Source organism: Silurus aristotelis, assembly GCF_946808225.1.
Source record: "Silurus aristotelis genome assembly, chromosome: 1".
In the NCBI taxonomy this organism is placed as follows: domain Eukaryota; kingdom Metazoa; phylum Chordata; class Actinopteri; order Siluriformes; family Siluridae; genus Silurus; species Silurus aristotelis.
This window is the reverse complement of record NC_139574.1, coordinates 16,302,909-16,324,948: the sequence shown is the minus strand read 5'-3', so window position 1 is coordinate 16,324,948 and position 22,040 is coordinate 16,302,909. Positions and strand designations below refer to the sequence as shown.

Below are 22,040 nucleotides of genomic sequence, written 5' to 3'. Positions count from 1 at the left end.
GTATCGAATACATTTATTTCCAGGCTGGATGTAAACTTTTCGCTTCTTTTTTATTAGAGGAAAAGGAACACAAGTTTTTACTGTGTCACACTCTCTTGGTGATAGATGGAAACAGCAATACGGTTCTCTCTGCCTGTGCAACTGTCAGCAGTGTCCCTGTTAGAGCCCCAGGGAAAACCGCAGAAGGCTTGGCTTACCATTCAGCATTACTAGATGACATGGCTGGGTGTGAGCAAGAAGTCTGTGTGATATGCCTTCACTAGCAGAAGGTCAGAACCGTCAGGCTGCCTCCGCTGGGCCTGCTGAAGGATAAATGGAAAAATGTGGCTGGATTTTTCCCCCGACCTCGGCTTGGTGGTTAGAGGCTGGTTGAGGGCGGACATCCCTGCTGCACTAAGCATCTACTGCAAGCTTCATGTGGATTCAGGCAAACTTAAACATTTTTTTCTTTTTTAAAGAACTGACCTGTTAGTGTCTAGTCTTGTTTTTATAAGGAGGATTTATGTGTCTAAAAAAGCTGGCTCTAAATCTGCCTCTATCTTGACAATGCTATGTACAGTATACTGTAACATACACAACAAACAAGTATACAAACCAAGTCATGCAGAAATGTTGCAATTCCACAGTGTATAGAAATGAAAGGACAGTTTTAATCAGCTTTTCTTTTTCACTGCAATAATTGCTATGATTAGATCATTAGACATTAAATGACATTTCTTTAAGAACTAGCATCACACTTTTACATGTGTGTGCCAACTCATATGACCTCATTATTCTAGATTATTCTCCCAGTGGCACTGCTGATGGTGTTTAAATGTGGCAGTGCAGTTAATCCTACAAGAATATGCAACAACACCAAAAAAAAAGGAAGGTACAACTATTTAAACTCATTCCATTGGAACAATTCGTAATTGAACATACTGTTCATAGAGGGTGAATGTATATATAGAGCAGAAACGTTTTAGCTCGGCTTTAAAATATAAAATGAAATCCCAAATTCCTGAAAGATCAGAGATTTAGATTTAGGTGCATTGTATATTACATTTTGCATTACATTGTATATAATGTAAACTTAGGGAAGGCACTGAGCCAAAGGATTTTAGTGGACATACAGAATGTAGGGAAAGTGCTGAAAGGTTTTATGGATGGCCTAGAATGGCAGGAGCAGGATTTTGTATTGGGTGTGGTTTAAAAGGAATGCCAGTGTAGCTCATACATAATTTTTGAGATCTCTGGTGACTGAGTTGTGTACACAGTGGAGCTTTTAGTTAGTATGTTACTAATAGAGGATTTACTGTAACTGAATAGTTTTTAAAAAGTTCATGTACAAGTGTTTCAGCAAATGGCAAAAAAAAGGAAGAATTGGTGAGTTCTCTAATGTGTGTTCTAAAAGTGCTGTTGTAGGAAGAAAATGTTGCAAAAAAAATGTAAAAGAAATTAAAAAGATTGAATTTCATCAAAAGTGATTTTGCTTTTTAGCCTCTGCAGTGATGTTCAGTATTTTAGAATCTGGCCTGCTGTTTACAGATGTTTGCTCAGGAAGCTGCTGTCTGAACTTTATGCCAGACTTGATTTTTTTTCTTTTCACCTGTTTTTTCCCTTGTTCTTTGCCTTTTCTGTGGAGTAAAAGATTTGATCAGGTGATGACAGGCTCACCATGTCAGATATTTAATGGATGGGGAGGGCTGTCCAATTACAGATTTGATGTATTAGCTGTTGTTTCTTGTCATGTACTGGACATGTAGGGACATTGAACTGCTTAGAGCTCTGATTACACTGGCAACAAAAGCACACCACATCCTCCTGTGTGGCCTTTGCGTCCATGCCAAAACCCCTACAGTACATTTGAAACTTGACCAGCTAAAACACATGTTTATCAAACAGGGCTGAGCTGTTGTGGTGTCTGCTGGTGGGATGGTGTGAAGACAGTATGTTGGAGACAGATATGAAGAAAAGATTTGTTTACGCTGACTACACAGTCTGCATTGATGCACCATAGTGGAACTATGTGAGGTATTCAAGGATGGTCTTATTATTCCTCATATCACATCAAATGCTCATTGTTTTCCATTAAGAAACTTCTCAAAGTCTCAAAGATGCTCTGTTCTGCTCAGGCAGGAAATTCCCTCTCAAGAAAGGTGACCTATGGTTTGCATCAGAATGTAGGACTCTTTTCAGATGTGTATGTCTTGTTTAGGGTGGTTTGGAAAAAAGATTGCTTGGACAGGGAATTAAAAGTGTAGGGATTTCTTTGGCATGTAGTAAAATAGGACCTGGTGTTTTTATCTGAGAAAGTATAAAATGACTTCTAATAAATTTTCCAGACTATGATAATAATCCATAAAATAAACTCGGATCTATGGAGCATCTAATTTACAAAACCGCAAGGTTTGCTACATGGATACAATTTCATGAACATACAGTATATCTGGCTTTTCGAGACTCCAGTTTTAATTTAGGCAACACACTGCCTTGCTGTTATTAATGCTGCCTAAAAATCACTGATGCATTTGGCCAATCAATTGGCATGGTTTAAAAAAGCTGAAATCTGAGAAGCAAAGCCAATCAGACAATCAGGCATATCACACAGTTTCTAAGAGCAACGAAATTGCTCTAGAGAATCCTTTTAATCAGGCACTCTAGTGCATGGTCGTGTTAGTGAGGGTAATGTAATCTATATGAGAATCATACATTAATTGTCATGTCTGATTTTGGTGGTGTTGTGCTGATAGGAGAAGACAGCGTGGATCGTTCTTTACCCAGTCTGTGTTTTGGCATCGTCTAGAGTTCACAACCCTCTCTCTTCTCCTTTCCTAAGTAAAGAACATAAGTCAGAGCTGAATCCAAGCCCAGTATGAAGAATTTCACAACTTGGTAGTTAGAACACCATTTATCACATCTTATCTATCTGGCTATGAATCTTCTTCTTCTTCTTTCGGCTTCTCCTATTAGGGGTCGCCACAGCGGATCATCCTTCTCTATACCCCCCTGTCCTCTACATCTGCCTCTTTCACCCCAACCACCTGCATGTCTTCCTTCACCACATCCATGAACCTCCTCTTTGGTCTTCCTCTGTTCCTCCTCCATCCTCAGCATTCTCCTATCGATATAACCCATGTCCCTCCTCTGCGCATGTCCAAACCATCTCAATCTCGCCTCCCTCACCTTATTTCAAAAACGTCCTACATGTGCTGTCCCTCTAATAAACTCATTTCTAAATCTATCTGGCTATGAAAAAGTGATACATAACAGACTGTATACAAATAAGGTATAGTATGTGAGCCACAGTGTCAATACATAGACCTCTTAGCTATGCGCTTGCCTTCCGTGTGACCTCTAGTTTTGGACGGTTGTATGATCTTAACACACACACACACACACACACACACACACACACACACACACACACAGACCAAGTCAAAATGTCTGTCAAGTATAAACAGTACTCTGCAATTTAACACTGGACCCATGGAGAAATTTGAAAACATCAAACGCACTTTTTAACCTTAATTGTTTTACAGTCCCTCACACAGGCTTGATCAGATGCGTCGATAATGTGCTCACCGCCTCTTTACCTCTTTTTTCTTACCACTCTGTAGGATGTAGGATCGACAACTGTGAGACCTGCTTCAGCAAAGAGCATTGTACAAAGTGCAAGCCTGGTTTTTACTTGCACAAAACTCGCTGCTACGAGAAGTGTCCGGAGGGCTTTGCTCCACTGGATGACAGCATGGAGTGTGGAGGTGAGGAGCGTAAACATAAACAATAACGACTGCTAATATTCTGCAATGGAAATGGACTACAAATAACCACATTATAAGAAACTGCTGTAAGGAAAAGCTATAATGCTGTGTGTTACTGTGAAGTCGTTCCTAAATGCTGATCCTTTTCTCCTCAGAGGGCTGTGAGGTGGGCCAGTGGAGTGAGTGGGGCACGTGCACCAGGAGGAATAAAACATGTGGCTTCAAGTGGGGATTGGAGACCCGTACACGGCATATTGTGAAGAAACCGCCAAGGGACACAATACCATGCCCAACGATTGCTGAGTCCAGGAGGTGCAAAATGCCTATGCGACACTGCAGGAAAGGTAAGATACTTCATTCATGTACACATTTTGTCTGGAAAACGAGCTGACTTTATTGGTAGACTTGGAAGCTTTCTAGACCTCTCAGTGTACTCGGGGGAAAAAATGCAGGTAGCTTTTTAAACAGATAAAGGTTGGTTATGTTAAGAGAGCAAGTTTACTCGAGTTTTAAGCTTGACAACTTAAACACAAATGTAACACTTCAGACAATCTTTCATTTTTATGTAACATGTTTGAATATGCCAATGATGATTCCAGTTGATGATGGTATCAACTTCAAGGGGTGATTTAAGCAGGCCTGTGTAGCACTTTTCTTACATTTCGGTTTTTGAGTAAACTACAAAAGTACTTGCTTTTGAATGTCCTTAAGTATCAACAGTAAAAATAATGATCTATGGGATCCCAATTCTAATAATTTATACTTCATTCAAGCGTCCATTCTCATGCACAACATACCTTTTTAAGGAGAGTTATCTGCTGTTACAGGCACAAACAGGTGCAAGAGGTACTGTTAGGGTTGTGGGCTCATGACAGGTTATCATTTGATGTTATGTATTCACTTCAAAGTAGCATGGAACAGAATGTTTTCTGAAATGTAATGGAGTAAATGGTAAGATATGACACAAACATTTTGTAAAGTTAAAGTAAAAGATTGCTTTTACAAAATATAAAATAATAAAAAAAAAGTTGATATCCTCCACTGTCATATTTACTGGTCCTTTATTTTCAAAGTATCTTAAATCCTTGTTTGTACTTTAAAATGAGAGGCCATCTTATATATTTCCTTGCATTGGCAGAGAGCATATTAAAGGCCTGTGCAAGGTCTAAGAAGAGTCAAACGTGCAGCACTTTTACTTTTCACCTGTTTCCCCATAATCTTTATTTTTCTGCTCCACACTTTCTCCTCTAACCTCGATCCTTTTTATTTGAATTGTAAGTGGCTGGTGGTGTGTTTTCATGCATGATACATTAGTGTTTTTCCATGCTCACTTTAGTATGCCTGCTTCGTTTTGCCGCAGTATATTTTCTCTTGGCTTCTCCTCTCTCTTCATAGTGGAATTGCTCAGTGTATGCTAAGTGCAGTGGCACTCTATGTTTCCTCTTGTCTACTCAAGACTTATTTGTGGTGCGTGCTGCACGCAGCTTCACTATTAATAGAGAGGTCCAGTCTAGAGAAAACTATTTGCACTCTAAACACAGCCATAGATTTTTTTTTAATGAAGGGCTTCATTTAACATCGATGGGCCGACCGTGCTAATGAAAATAATTGCCGATTTGGGGAAGTCTTATCATCCAGCATGTATAGCAAGAATTCAGTTCTAACCTCTGTATTTTTGGTTCCTGCTCACCTGATTACATGTATGTCATTTGTGGTTTTTAAATGGTGCTTCTGTTACACTAAGTGCACATATAATTGCGATGTATGTTCACCATAAAAACAACGCATCCTGTAACTCTATCTGTTTTTATTTTTGGTATTTTGAGAGTGTATTTCACATTTGTTTTTAGATGGACATTTTAATTAATTGTCCACAGTTCACATTGACTGTGTTCATATTTATTTAACAGTTTTCTGGCATCTAATGAGGAAGATAACGAAATCAGTCTGAACTAAAGACGTACGTTCACTGTTCAGACAGCCGTGTGTTTAAGCACACATAGATCCTAGACTTTCGGTACACCCAAGTAATTAGCCTGAGTTTAGGTGAGATGTGAGAAGCACAATAAGGTGCTTATTAAATGAATAAATCTGAAATTAGCTCTTTCAGGAAAGTATGAATAAAGCTTAGTTTTACAAAGAATAATTATCATTCTTTCATGCTGGCTCATCTTGAGGGCCAGGGGTGGGTTCCTTCTGTCTGACATTTCCCAAAACAGTTTATTATCCTTAATTAGTATTAAGCACTGACACACATACTTATTGGCATATCTGGTATGATCTAGGATGAGGCCAGTAATTGGGGCCATCCTTAAAGTGTTAATTTAATCCGATAAAAATCATTCTTTTGGCAGTTCGTCATGCTTAATTTAAATCAGATCTAGCATTTATGCCCGTTTTGTGTTTTAATGCTACCTGTTAGAACCACTATGCCAATAAAATGATGGCACTCTCCTCATGACCATCATTCATCTCCACACTGTAGAGTACAATATCATCAATATTTTTATTGTATTTTCACAAATGTTCCTTGACTATCAGGTATTACATAATGATTAAATGGTGAGTATGCCAAAAATCCAATTATTCCCATGAGGGTCCATGTTTCGTGCCCATTCACTAAATTCTGGATTCACTGTGAATAAAGAATACAGTATCTCACAAAAGTGAGTACACCCCTCACATAGAAATTAAATTGGATATATTTTAGAGTAGTCATTGTGCACCTTGTATAGCATTACAGTTTTAGTGTCCTCCAAAATACATAACATACATACAGCCATTATTTTCAAAATAACTGGCAACAAAAGTGAGTACATCCTAAGCAAACATTTCAAAACTGTGTCCAAAGTGTCAATATTTTGTGCCTTTATTATGCTCTCTACCACTGCCTTAATCCTCCCGTGCTCGGAATTCAGATATACTAAAATGATTGCTAAGATTTGAGGGGTGTACTCACGTTTGTGTAAGTGCTGTAAACATTTTTTAAATGATTGAAGGTATTGATCTTGAAAGCTCGCTGTTTTAGATTTCAGGTTTATGGATATATGGATATATATCCTTGAACTCTATAGCTAATATCTCTATACCAGCAGTTATTATTTTACAGCATTATCCACATACAGACATGAACTCTTCACTCAGCGTTGAATATTTTCCCTTAACAGCAAATCCTGTCATATGCTATTCCTTACTTAACTTATATGCCTACAATTTGCATTTTGGCCCTCAGCTGTAATATTAAACTGGCTGTAACCCACCCAGAGCTTATCCCTCCTGACATCTTACTCTGCCAATTTGCTTGGCAATATATTGTCCATTCTCTCTAATATATCTGTTGCAACACTGCCAGTTGTAATGCTCTGTCTACTTCAAATCAGGTTTGGAGGTCAAGGGGTTTATTTTTAAACTATTCTTTCTTTAGAATTTACTTTGGATGTTTGTTGTCGTATTAAAGGTTGCATTCATCTTATTTAATTGTACTAAATGATCAATATTTAGCACATTTTTATTTCATTATTTTATATTAAAAACATCATGGGGCAGCTGTGTATTTTTCATTGCATTTTATTCTTTGTAGTGTGTGTTCCTTTGCTATCTTCTATGTTGGAATACAAAAAACAAATGTCACATCACGAACAAACAATGTCATCCGACTGGGTATAAGTACAGGAATGGATTGAGTACAAACTGCTTCTCATTATTGCCACTGACAGCAAATTCCATTCATAAACAGTATTAGAAATGTGACACGATACTCTGATGTCTGTCTGACCCGTTTAGTAAAATGTCTTGTGCAGATGACCAGGATAGGGCTAATGTCCTTAAATTAGGCTTTGAGAGCATTTTTCAGTCCTTTGTTAAACCAGTGGACTGGATAGAATTTCTCCCAGCTGACCTCCTAAATTACAATGGATTCCAAGGACTTTGTAAACAAGGCCCTGAACGCTACCTAATATGACAGCTTTACTCTGCTATTCAACAAATTACATTTAGGGACCTAAAATAGGATTATGGTCGGACTATAAACATGTATGTTTAAACACATGTCACAGTTCCAAGCAGACCACACAGCACTGGTGCAGAAATGAAGCAGAAGGAGACTTGAGAAGAGGTGCACTGGGTAATATCACTATTACCATAATATGCCTAAAAGCAGACACTATACACCAGGCTTGGGTTACATAAGAATAAAAGTTAGAATACAGTTATGGATTAAGTGGATACTGGATATCAGAGAATGGGAGAAACCAGCGGAGAAAAAAAAACCGCCTAAGAATATGCAGGTACACTATTTCTGGCATTGTTGATCTCATCATCCTATTTTCATCGCTCTCAGTTTAAATACCATTAAGAATTATTTACAGATTTTACAGATATTCAGACTTCGTACTCAGTCTGACCAACCGGATTTATGCTGCCCTTAGGGTACCAGAGCAAACATGGAAAAGGCTTATAATTGTTTGCTTTAGTGAAATGTTCTGATGATAGTGTAGCTATTCTACAGGATTCCACAGCAGCCATCAGGCGTGGCAATTCAGTGTTGCTTGGCTGCTCAGAGTTGGAGCTTGGGAGTCGGTTGCTGTGCCAACGCTCCCCTACAGGCACTTCAGCCTATTGTGGCAGTGTGTGGCGGGACTCCCTGGGGTGGGCTACTGCGTGGCCCATAAACACTGTTTATTAATAAGCGCTTGACTGCTTTCGAAAATGAAACGCCTGCTGAGCTCCATTCTGTGCCTTCCTCTGCCCCTGTCATCAAACAGAGAAAAAAGTTGGAGAAGAAGGGAAGATTATATTTAAGAAGCGAAGAGACAAGAGGAGATGAGAAGGGCTTTGCTAGAGAAAAAGCAGCTTACAAAAAAAAAAAAATAAATAAAAATTTTTTAATGGTTGTATCTCTGTAAAAACTCCTGTCAGCACCCTTAAGTAATCTTCCAGCGTATGACTGATGTTTCCAGCCTTCCAGCTCAGATTACTCTGTCACGCTCATAGAAGTTTTCAGCAAAAAAGCTGTATGCTTCGATATGCTTCTCCACAGCAGGTCCTTTTAAATGACTAATATTAACTGTAAACAGCTTACAATGTTTTTGCTCGCAACTGCTTAACTGCACAGTAATTGCTGGAATTTAAATTAATTAAGGATTTACACGTGCCAGTGGATTTAATCACTGAGAGGAAATGAGAGAAGAGGAGAGAAGAGAAGAGAAGAGAAGAGAAGAGAAGAGAAGAGAAGAGAAGAGAAGAGAAGAGAAGAGAAGAGAAGGTTTTACATAAACATGCCAGAGGACTCATTGGCTAATTTTTACTGATGTTAGCAAAACAACTTTATCCGACTTAGACATCAGAGAACTGGTGATGAAAACACACATTATCAAACATCTGTGTAGCTGAATAGTTAGCCCTTCTGGAAAGTGCTATGCATGCAATGGACGATATGACATTAGCGACACTTCCAATCAATTACTTCAATTGGCTCCTGGATTTATCTTTAAGCTAAAGCACCTGCTGTGATTTTCAGTAAAAGGAGAACTGTGCACCATCCTTTTATTTATCACCTGCACTCAAAAATGTACTTTCCAACTATAGGATGTGTCGATCTAAAACATCTGCTAGAGTCAGATAGCATCAGATACATCAAGTCAGTCTCCCTAGAGTCAGATAGCTTTGAAAGTTGCATTTGTTTTGTGTTTAAAGGTTCAATCAAAACTAACTTTGTAGTTGAAACTCATCCTATCATAGCCGTTTAGAGCGGAGCCATACCAACAAACAAAACAGTATCTGATGTCTTCATCACTTCCAGCCTTGTGAATGGAAGTTTACACACAGCTGGTTTGCACTCTACAGTTTGTCTCTGTGGACATCTGCCAGTGCCTCAACACCTGGCCCAGAGTGCTCACCCTGCTGCTTCTGCTTGCAAACATCTGCCTATGTGTGAGTAAGAATGAATACACAAGTCTGAAACTGGGAATAATTTAAAATTCTCATTCCAGGTAGATCTAAAAGAGAGAGTAGGAGACAACAGAGAGAAGTAACTGACCTTAATCTGTCATTAAATGTTCTTTCCGTGACACAGACAATGTGCAGGTCTGAATTCCTGTACATACAGTGTCACCCAGAATTCTGTCGATTGGCTACTGAAGTACTTTAGAATCATGAGAGAGAAAGATATAATTCTCCTCCCTTGTCCAAGCATTTCAATTATGCATCCGGCATCTGACTTGCCGCCCATGTTTGGTTTGGAAAACCAAAATCCAGATCCATTTTTGAGCATCTTTGTGTCAAACATGTTCATTTCTGTCCTACCATCAAGCCAGCACAGATGCATGCTTCCACAGACAGCTAATTTACTTCTTTTGGCTCTCAAACTCATTCCTGTCTGCGGAGCAGCGCACTGGGCCGATTCATCCAAAACAAATAGCAAGCGCTGCACTTTTGCCATCACTGAGCAAAACCTCTTGGATGCACTTAGTAGAAAGAGGCTGAGGGAAGGCGAGAGGGCTGCTACCTTAGCTTATTTATTTGATTACTGTCAGGCTACTTGGCATTTTTCACAGAAGCATGGAGGCTTGTCGTAGGAGAAAGCGGTCTGTCGATCATGACTTTCCAATGAGATTCGGCGCTGACGCTGAAACTCAGGAATGCTTAATGCTGAATTATGTCTAGGTATTATCACAGACAAGCGCCGAACAGAAAGAGGATGGCCAGCTGGAGCATGGGACATGTTGCTTTCCCAGGACAAGTGGCACTCACTAGCTGGCTGCTGTTGTATCAGTGATTATTCATGACCATTGCCAAGCCTGTTTTGACTGCCGGGTCTGCGGCCTAATCTTCTTTTAATTATCTCAATCTGTAGCATTGACAGTGAGCCAACTCCGTGTGATCGAGCTCGGTGTGGTTGTGCATGCATTAACACCACAATCCCCCTTTCATCAGCCGCATAAAAATATGAAGCTGAACAATGTGTGATGTCGTCCAGAGGTCACCAAATGTTTTTTTTCTTGGCAGTGATTATAAACAATACTCAAGTCAATTTTGATCTCTTGAATTTGAGACAGGCAGAGATCAAGTCAGAAATCAAAAATACTTTTGTTGTCAGCGTTTCCTCATCCAAGAACCTAAATCCAGTGCACTCACTGAGCAAGCATTAAGTTTGTGGCTGATATCTTGGGGTTAAAGCCCAGTGCACTGATTGGGACTTTCTTTTAAGGTTTATCCACTGGCAGCACTCGTGGTTCCTGGTTAGAACAAACCCACAACGTCTTTGATTCAGATTGAAAACAATCTCTTCTCATTTTCTGGATTCAGCTATGTACTTGTGATCAATTTAGTCCAAGCGTACTGTAGCTTAGTGAGTTTGTTAAAGGAAGGGTTGATATAACTCCATTTATAAAGGCAGAGCAATCATTGCATCAGTACAATCATACTCTATAGCTACACAGTATAACTAGGATTTAAGATATGTTTTATTACCACATCAGCAAATATATTAAGCATCGTCCATCTTCAGCCATTTCTTATAGTTTACCATCAGATCTTATATCACAGACTTGAAATTCGTTTTTTTACATCTCAGTCACACTGTGCTAATTTCAGAGAGTCTTTGGAAAATCTTCCAAAGTAAACCACGCGTTCTCACTCTGTCTTTCACACAAACACTATGCGAAAGCCTTTTTCTCTCACCCATACAGTGTATCTCTTTCTCCATCTTTTTGCTATAGCTACATTCCTTATAGGGGGGATTTGGGAGCCTCTGATTAACTCCCCACAAAGTGCCCTGCTTCCTGACCAAAATAAATATGGCTGCTGTCATTCTGTCAGCAACTGTTTTCTGAGAGCAATATTTGAATCACCCGACGATCTTGCCGGCTTTTATATGGAGAATTCATCGTCATACCACAGGCATGAACCATAAACACAGGGACTCCTGTGGAAGAGGGCTCCCTCTCCACATCTCCGTCATCTGGCCCTCTCAAACCTGGAGAAGCATGGTTTGTTTTTGCAGGAAAGATTTTTTTTTTTTCATTTTTCATTTCATATCTGGCAAAGCTTTTTACTGAAATATGGGCACCTTGGGAGTCCTGTGCAGTCCTTGTTTATGTGGAATATATTATCTATAGGATATGGTGTCTAGGATGCGCAATCGGCTATATGAGTAGTATTTGGTGAGGAGAATTGTGATAACAGGGAGCAGTCTATGCTTTTCTGCTGTCCAAATTTTCATCTTTTTTCCCCCCTTGCATAGGGCCCCCACGTACATGCTTTCATCTCTATACACCACACATGGTGAGCCACACACTTCCTTCCCAGTCCTCAATAAACATGGATATTTGTGCATACACACACATGGATGGGTGCCTGTATGCGTATACATGATGATGTGTATGTGTAGGATTTGTTTCAGCTGAGCTTTGCCATGACCCAGACTGCCTTCTGCAAAGAGAGCATAGCCATCAACATCTCGAGAACAGTTGCCCCAGATTCAGGGTCTAGAAAACACTCTCTTTCCCCCTCGTCTCTGTCTGTTCCCTCCCTCCTCTCAGCCATCTTCATTGAGACATCACAGCTTGTAATCAGAACATGATGATGTGCCTGTGGAGGGAATTAGTGGTGTCTGACCCACTCATGTCCAGAGGGCCGGACCACTCAAAGAGGCACCTAGTCAAAACAGACCTGTTTCTGGGTGGTTAAATAAAGATGTGAGCTTGGGAGTTTGCTCTTTGTCACTTTAATCATGTGGCATCCAACAGAATGCAAAATTACAGACGAGACACCTCTGCTCCTACACACATATGGGCTTGTAGACAAATGCCAGGGTTTAAAGCTTTATCTGGAAATATTTGCTCCGATTGATTCACTCCAAATGTTTCTCACGACACAAAGCTTCATATACTGCATGCAGATTTTAAACAATGCCCAAAAAGATTAACACTGTGCAATAAAAGAAATCCCTGAACTCTGTCATTGTTCATTTTCTGTGGTGGTATTGTTTCTTCACAACTGTGCTCCAAGTCCCTGGCCTCTAACTTTGCGCGTATAAGGAATAATACCTGGATATCCGACAAATCAGAACTACCCTGTGGTTACAGTTGGATCTTATCCCTGACATACTCTTAGATTTTCCTTTGACCTATGCAACTTTAACAGCAGTGAGCACTTTGACCACCTTTGCATTTATGCTGGTTTATCGTTTCAGTAGCTTCTGTTCGAAATCCAACATTTTGTAATCGGCAACCAAAATTACACAGCAATCAAAAGCAGAGAGAGTGCACATACAGAGTGGAAAATGTTTGCCATATGTTGTGAAAATGTTTGCTTTTTGTGCAGGGGGTTGCTACAGAGCTTCTGTAGCTCTGCAGGTAGATGATAAAAGCTGTGTGCTTCACTCAGATGTCCACATGAGTGTCCACAGCAGCAGTCTAGTGTGTCACACCTAGGAGAGTAATGCACACTCCAGACTTCTTAGGGCGTAACATCAAAAACACTCAAACACACATCTCATACAGATGCGCTAAATCTAATTCCTCTGTTTTTGTCTCAGGAGAATATGGCTTTGAGCGTGCTGACATATGAAAGGTGTTTGAGGGGGATTCTAAACGATGGTAGGATGTAAAGGAGAGCAGGCGTGTTTGCAGGAACTTAAAGCCATTTTCCCCCATGTAGCTTTCCCTTCTCCTCATCTTTAGCGTGTAAGCCTGGTGATCTGCAGAGGCCCCCTGGCCTCCTGGCCACTTCCTCTTTTTTACTGTACAATTCTGCTCCTTCTGCAGATATAAGGCAGATTTTCCCATGCTAGACTCTCATCAATGACAAGTATAAAGGGCCTGACATGTAAAGAGCAAATCTCCTTTCCCCAGAACAGCTCTGCTGGGGTAGAAAATACATAAACCAGAGCATAGAAACTAATAGTCCACAGGTACACATCAGTTTCAGTTATTTGATACAATATCTGGTAGAACTACATGCAGTCGTGTCTCCAAAAAAAAAGCTTTTCTCTCACGCTCAGCATTCTTTAAACTATTCCTGGGCCCATATTGTCTTAATTCCTTATAGTATGGAAACACAACGGGCTGTGCTGTTGTAGTAGTTCTCAGAAAGTTACACTGATTTTGTTTAGGGGAGACTGGCAGTCTAGTTGGCTATTCGCTGGAACACACATACACACACGGAGTATATATATATGCTTCCCACCACCTATATCATGCGCAGGAAAAGCAGCTTCAGGGGTAAAATAGGAAACAAATGTTCCATCAAATGGTCTTCATAATGGTAGTGTGAAAAGGTCACCTTTTTGGCAGAGGTGATTTTTTTTTTAGTACAATTTCATGACAACCATGAAGAGGAGGTTTTAAATTTACAGTTAGTCTACAGTATGTTAAAGTTGTAAGGAATCTTGTTGGAATTTCTATCCACTTTTAGGCTGTCTTCGTATTTTTTTTTCTTTAATGAAAGCTGCAGAAAACTGTGAAATTGGCAGATATTCCTATCCGTGTGAGGACACATGTTAAAAAAAAAGCACTAAGAAAGTCTTTAATAAATCAGATAGAGCTTTATATGAGTGTGATTTATATAGTAATCAAGCTCTTCATGCACATTTAATTCAAATAGATAATTGCATGTTGCTGGAATTTGTAGGGTGAAAGTGATTTCATGTAAATGTACTATTGGCTTTTTTGTAAGAAGTAATCCAGTGTGCGTCTGAAAGCATTGAAGGATCACGAGTTGGAGTTCTTAGCTATTTGCTGATGACAGAATGGTGAATAAGAACTATTTAACTAATTGGTGATAATGGGAGATTACGAAGGCACCAGGTTTCAGCATAGAGTATTTTTTTACTGTGACCTTGTCTGAGTGAAGGCAACTAAACTACAGTTGACATAACTGCCTCCTTAAACAATGATAATGGTGAAAATGTGAAAGTGCCTCAAAACTGTCAAGAGCAATGACATACCATGATGGAATAAAATACTTGTGTTAAGAAAATTAATTAATTAAAAATTTTTTATCACTGTTCTGTTACATGGATGATTAAAATAATGTAACTCCTTACAAGCTACATGATTAATAAAGAAAATACTACAGCCTAACATATAAACATTGGAATAAATAACAGCTTTAAGACAATCCCCAACATTAGACCTTAGTCAACATCTCTTGTGCTTTATCCTTTCAAATAGCCCTAGCCCTTACACACTTCTCTCTTCAAACTAGTGCTTTTTGGTGTCCTCTATACCCAACCTGTTTAGGTTATTTTTTGACATCGCATAAGTAGGCTGTATCTATACAGAGCATGACTTTTACTTAGTGCTTAATCTCCTGACAGGATATCTGATATTCTGTAGAATGAGAAAATAATGACACACCTAATTTCAAAATTGGCAATTTTTTTCATCTAAAATACATGTTTTAAGTCATGCCATGTGATGCTTAGCAGAGCACAGTGACGAAAGAGAGAGTGGGATAAGTAGTATCCAGTGTAATCTTGTTAAGCTAAGTGAAGCTTTGCAGAAAAGGCTCTTGTCAGCCGTCTGGAAAGATCTTCTGCTCCTAGATCATTCTCTTTCTTTGCATTTTACTTCTCTAATATCAGTCAGCTTCATCTTAACACTTTTTCCTTGGTTCTCTCAATAGATTTAGAACAGATAACCTAAGTGTCTGTGAATGAAACTTGTTCCTGTAAAAAATGCTGTATTGTGAAAGTTACATGTGTTCCTGATAGCTGGTTTATAGAGTTGTGGAGACCATCCTTACGGAGATAACTCATGCGGTTTTAATCATGTGCATGTGATGCAACTTTAACCTGCTCTAGTGCGAGCTACATTGAAGAGGACTGACCAGAAACTGTTTTCTTATAGTACTGTAATACCATGTTGCAAGAAAAACTTTTGCATTAATCTTTACAATTTTCTCTTAGCTATAATTTCAAAGAAATTACATGTATAAATTAAATTGTAATATTTTGTCAACAAATTTATGGGAAAATAGCTGCGGCATTGCAACGGAATTTGATCACTATTCAGTAAATCTACAGAGCTACTCACAAGTGAATAAAATTCAGGGAATAACAAAGAACAATAATCCCTGGATGTAAAAATGTGACAGTCTTGAGCTCGAATCTGAAACCCATCTGGTTGCATTTCGTTTGAGTTCTATTACATTTTTTGTTTTGTGTTTTTTTTTACCTCTCATTCCACTGAGCATTTCCATTTTAGATTTCCATTTTTAGATTTTTAGATGTGTCTACAAACGATATAAGGAAACAGCGTGTACTAGAAAAATGCATGTGAACTTTTCTGTCAGTCACACATAAACACATACACACGTTCACGGTGCTTTGCAAATGTTACGAGTTATGTTTCAGATAGAAGAGTCCACAGTGTGAGATGTGGGGAGCTGCCGCTAACGACGCTCCCCTTCACAGCATTATAAATGTATGTGTGAGGAGGCCCTTAATGGCTGCTAATCCAATTTCTGCTACTGGAATCAAATCTCACTGGCGCCAGTAGACCTCTCCTTCATGCACAAATAATGGTCTTTGAATCTGTGCTGTTTAGAAAAAATCATGCAAAATGGCTGGCTTTAACTTTCTGAGTCTACCTAAATCTTTTTAAAACATTATTCAATACACTTCCATTTTAATCTCAAACTCAACACTTCATTGCTTGCCTCCTTTTTTAAAGGGTCGGGAGTGGAGAAGATAGTTATTAATTGTTAGACCCCTGAAAGATGAGAAGGTTTTGAACAGAAGGAGCAGAGAGTCTTTGCAGAAAGGCCCATTTACCGCTCTCACGTAATGCCTTCCTGAGGTCAGCCATCGATTTGCTTTAAACCACATGGTGCTCTGATAAGATTAGGCCTTTCGATTCCTGAACTACTTGAGTCATCCAGATGAAGTCACTTTGGGTTAAAGAGCAGACCAGATAGCTCTCTGGAGCAGAAAAGATAGTTCTCTTTTCATTAGGTCGTGGCCTCGCTTGTAACAGGTTGACTTTTCATTCTTGCTCTCTTTCTGTGCACTGGAGACTTCCATAGTCAACATGAGCATCTACAGTATGTGTGAATTCATCTTCAAGTTCAATAGTAATAGAAAGCGAGATGGCACTCCACAGGGGACACTGACATTGATGTGAACAGAAAGTGAGAAGTGAACTCTTATGCAACCACATGGGATTTTAAGCCACAGTAGTTATTCTTCTGTTTCAACAAAATGTAATAAAAGTTTAACAGAAATTGCCATTACATAATAGTAGTCTGGAGCAACATGCTGAAACAGCTTTAGGATCCCTGGATCAAATTCCGAACTCAGGGTATTGTTTGTACAGAGTTTAGCATGTTCTTCCTGTGTCCAGCTAGGTTTGCCGAAAAATGCATGTATATGAGTAAGCAGTGAATGAAATGTGAATTTGTGCATATATACAAGGTGTGTCCAAACTTTTGGTCTGTATATATGTACTGTACTGTATATATAATATATATAAACTTTTGGTCTGTACTGTATATATAATGGATGGATGGATGGATGGATGGATGGATGGATGGATGGATGGATGGATGGATATTATATATAAGTTGCCTTGCAGAAGCAAAACAATTGATTTTATTTTATTTTTTTTTACTAGGAAATTACTATCTGCATGTTTCTTTATTTCCTCCATTTTTTTATCCAAAGTGTAAAAAAGTACAACTCTAAGCATAAAACTATGACATGCTAACTTTGCTACATGATTATGCTTCAATTTATGACGTATTGTAGGACGTAAAAAGCAAACTTCAACACAGCACCAAGTACTACAAGGTACTGAAAGGGCAAATAAACACAGAGTAAAGTGCAAGTCAGCAGGATACAACAAGAAAAATACCATTGTAATGCAGTATACAATTTCAGGTAACATCAGAATAAAATAAGCATCAAGGCAACTTCAGAGTGCTACATAATACACTAAATACAGATGCAAGATTGAAGACTGCAAATACAACAAAGAGTAAAGAAATCAAGGAATGCACAATGTGCAAATTTAAAAATGTCGTATATAAAGTCATAGGTAAAGCTCTTTTCCCCTCACATATACACAGCAAGACACAGATTTACAGGTTCCTAAGGGAACCCAAAGAAAGACTGAGCAAGATGAGAGTAATAAGTTAATGCATATTAAAAATGAACATGCTGCCCTGAATTGTTTGAATGAATGCAGATGTTAACTCTGTGCAAATGAAAAGCAGTAAGAGGTTTTGCTTTATTCCACCACACTATTTACTAATTACATGAAATCTAAGGCTGCTCCATATTTCATGCAGGTCAGTTCACGTTTCTCACTTTAAGTATTGTAAACCTGTAAGGATTGTAAAATTATACCAACCTGGGAGGTCATCATGAGATTAGATGTTGGCATTGTATAGAAAATAACTTTGTTATTGCACATGGCTGAGATAAAGAATGATTTCCATTAAATGCTCAGCAAATCTTGATATGATTTCCATTTTGAGTATTGTTTCGGCCAAATAGTGATGAAGTGTTCAGCAGGTGTGGGTTGCCCTCTAGCTGCCAGTTATTAAAAAAAAAATTAAGTATATTTTAGTGTTTTTTTGTTTTTGTTTTTCAGAAAACTTTAAAGATCTGTTATTCTGCCTCTAACTTACATTAGCCATGTTCCCAGCACACCACAAAAGATGATAATAAAAGACTAGAATAGGATCATAATGAAAAGGGTCACTAATTATAACAAAGGTCTTGCTGTACTTCTGGAAGGAAAGAAACATATGTTTTTTTTTGTTCCAGTAGAAACAGAGCTGTGTCCTTTACTGCCATCAAATGTAATTCCATTTGACTTGATTGCAGCAAAGGTCTGTTTATAAAGCACATAGCAACACTGTTTCGAATGAAAAGGAGCTCTTTAAATGGCAATTAGTGAGAAAACAATCCTATGGGTCCAGATGTTCTAGTACGGTGTGCTGAGTCTACGTAGAAGCATAACCTTGCTGTAACTCAATAGAATAGAAAGGGACATTTGTAAAACATACTCAGCAGCTTTTGTGTTTTTAGAACGAGGCTCATGGAAACCTTCATGTCTTCCTAAATACCATGATGTGAAGTGGCGAAGCATAAAGCTGTGGGAGCCAAAGTTTTGGAGGCCTCTCTGGACAAATAACAAGCGATCGCGTGAAGACAACATTTTTTTGAATCCTGCCAAATTGCTAAACTGGAAGATTTTAGTCCCAAATATAGTGTGATTGGAGTAATAGCAGGAAATTGCCCTTGGAACATTACGTGAAACCGTTACATTTTTTGTGCCACTGAAAAGAGCCTAAACAGCCGCACTCTATTCTCAGGGTTGTTTCCACTTAAGAAAATAATTTTCAGAGAATTTACAGTGCTGTGCTGGGAAGGGCAATGGCGCAGCTGCTTGAGCCAAAGCGCCCAGCCATGGGTGAGAGAGAGTCTCATTTCAGATAAACACACCACACATTACTCAGGCCTCATTTTGCTGCGCTAAACGGCCCGAACAAGTGCAATAAAGAGATATTAAGCTGAGCACTGAAACCTGACTATAGAGGAGATCGTTTTCAGCAGCATTCCCCGCACTCTCTCCGAGTGTGAACTGTAGAAAGTGCTCGCTGGCTCAATATCCATTTATTTTTCCAGTGTCTGACTAGCTTTCCAAATATTGGCCACAAAACTCACTACATCTACTTTATCTAACACGCTCACAGCCGGCCAAACACAAAACTAATTCACCATAATACATTAATTTGAACTGATTGCTGTTGAATTGAGTAGTCACTGTGCATGCATCACACCATTTTTTTTTTTGCTATGGCGGAAGAGTAGCAGTTGATTTAATTTGAGTTTGAGCTACAAAATTTGCTGTGAAAATTTAGTATTTTGTCTGTGTTTGCTGCAGGGGGATCGGGGAAGCACAAGCCCAAAGATCAGAAGAAGAAGTCGAACAAGCAGAGGCTGCGTTTCCGGGCTCAGAACCACCACAGTGACCACCTGGCTTCATTGAGGGCCAGCCAGTAAAGACTGAGATTTCCACATGGAATGAAGATCAGAAAGCTGCTACCCGCTGCTCTAAACACAATCATATTCATTTACACATACACACACACACACATACACACATATATACACACACAAACACAAATGCAGTTCCTCATAGTCTCTTAAGCTGTACACACACATTCACACATGCGCTGTGTATTTGTACCTCCTGCTGCTTCCGTCGTGCCCCAACGCGTGACCCTTCTCAACATCATCAAGCCGTACAGCAGCTGTTGCTACCCAGTCTGAGCTGGAAGATAAGGAAAACAGAGCTGAACAAGGACTGAAGGAGTCATGGACTTAAAGGTTGGAGGATAAACAATGAGCAAACGAGAGATAGAGAGTGGGATTGAGCAAGAGAGAGAGAAAGAAAGAGAGAGAGAGAGAGAGAGAGAGAGAGAGAGAGAGAGAGAGAGAGAGAGAGAGAGAGAGAGCAGGAATGGATAGAAAGAGGGTGGATGCCTTGAGAAGAAAGAGACTTGTCTATATTTATGTAAAATTATGTGCGCACTAACAGAGGCAGAGTGCGCCATGTCATGCCTTTTCCGTTGGCTTTGTACATTTTTGAGAGTAATCCAGTATAATGTGTAGTTGCAAAAGTATTTTATTCTCAGCACAAGATGTTTACGTCCAGACTGCTTTATGCTCTAACTGTATATTGTGGAAAATAAATAAATTTAGTTATTCACCTAGCATGGCCACAAGCTCATGTGTACATAGTTGGTGAGTTTATCTAATGATATTATCAAAATAAAACATTACTGTATTTTCAGTATTGAAAACTCCTTCACCATTAAATGTGTTAGAAAAAAGGTTATAATACCAGCTACCGATTTAAATTTAAAAAAGAACAATAGGTAAATAAAGCATAGCCTTCACATAGCTATTACATTTATAAGGTATATATTTGATTTATTTATTGATTTTTATTTTGTACTTTGTTTTTTGTTTTTTGTTTTTTTTTGTGTGTGTGTGTTTGGTGACATTTTTTGTCTCTGTATATGTTATTACTCTGTTCTGAAATTTTCTTTTGAACACTTATAAACAACACGGATATCTCCAAAAATTGAACCAGTTTCTGTCAGATGTGTGTAATAACTGTTCTTTAGAAGAACTTTCCATGCTTTAAGCTTTAAACTGATCCATAATAAAGCAGCTAAATATTATAGACAATGGAATGACCATGTATATATGATGTTCTATTAAAAATGCAGTTCATGCCACCTACGTGCTACTGTTTGCATTTTTATTACATTACGGTGATTTATCAGCCAGATCCAAAACACAACCTCTTTAAGCACTATTATAGTTGCAATTTTTATAACACAGGACATATTGACTATTGAGAAGAGAGTGGAACTGGAATCTTCCTAAAAAAAAAAAAAAAAAAAATTTAAATTAAAAAGAAAAAGATGTGTGTATCATTAATCAAATATAGTAGTGTAAAATAATCTTTGTGTCCTATTTGCCCGAACAAATTGCATCTTCTCCCACTATATTCTTGGAAAAAATGGACAGAAGTGTATAAGAAGCTCCTAGACAGCTGGAGAGGTTTACCGTGAGTCATGGAAAATTAAACCACTACACTATATAATCACTGCAGACACCAAAAAATTATATTTCTTCAAACCTAATCTTAAAGACAGCTTACGAAGTCACACGAGCAAATGAATGGTTAATTTGACAGATTTCCATCGTCTTGTGTCAAGTCACGTTATTCATCCAGAATTAAGCAGAATAAGGAAATAAAAATATGAAGAAACACTTTGGAGTCAAACAGTTACGGTTAGGTGGAACAGTTGGGTGGAAAGTGTGACAAGATGGTGTATAAATGGTGCGTTATTTTAAGCAGTGTCCTCAAATAACACATAGGATGATCCCAGACAAAATGTGTCTATGAATTATGATTAAATATTACTCTGAGAATATCGTGTAATGCATAACAGTTGTAACACTGTACTGAGTAAACAGTCCCACGTTTCAGTCCTGAGTTTGGATTACTATGTGGATAATATACATTCTCCATGTCTCCACTGGTTTCCTCAAGGATCCCTCGGTTCCTCCAAACTCCCAAAAAACTTGCCATTAGATGTGAACATGGGTCTGCTTAATTCCCTGTGATAGATAAGCATCTCAGGTGTTGATAATATACTTAAGTGTTCATGGGAAAGGTTTTAAATCCATCACAACCCTGACCAAGACAATGCAGTTGCTTAAGAAAGAATACGAGCAGACAAATCTTGAGGAGAAGAGCTATTGTA

General features: G+C 38.7%; 1 protein-coding gene across 1 annotated transcript in view; it reads left to right on the top strand.

The window, feature by feature from the left end:
• Positions 1–21,002, top strand: part of rspo2 (R-spondin 2) — a 47,872-nt gene extending 26,870 nt beyond the window's left edge. The window contains exons 3-5 of the mRNA XM_083549044.1: positions 3,600–3,743; positions 3,899–4,087; positions 19,640–21,002. Coding sequence (XP_083405170.1) covers positions 3,600–3,743; positions 3,899–4,087; positions 19,640–19,758 — 452 coding nt within the window. The 3' untranslated portion in view covers positions 19,759–21,002. The remainder of the gene's footprint in view (positions 1–3,599; positions 3,744–3,898; positions 4,088–19,639) is intronic.
• The last annotated feature ends 1,038 nt before the right edge of the window (positions 21,003–22,040 follow it).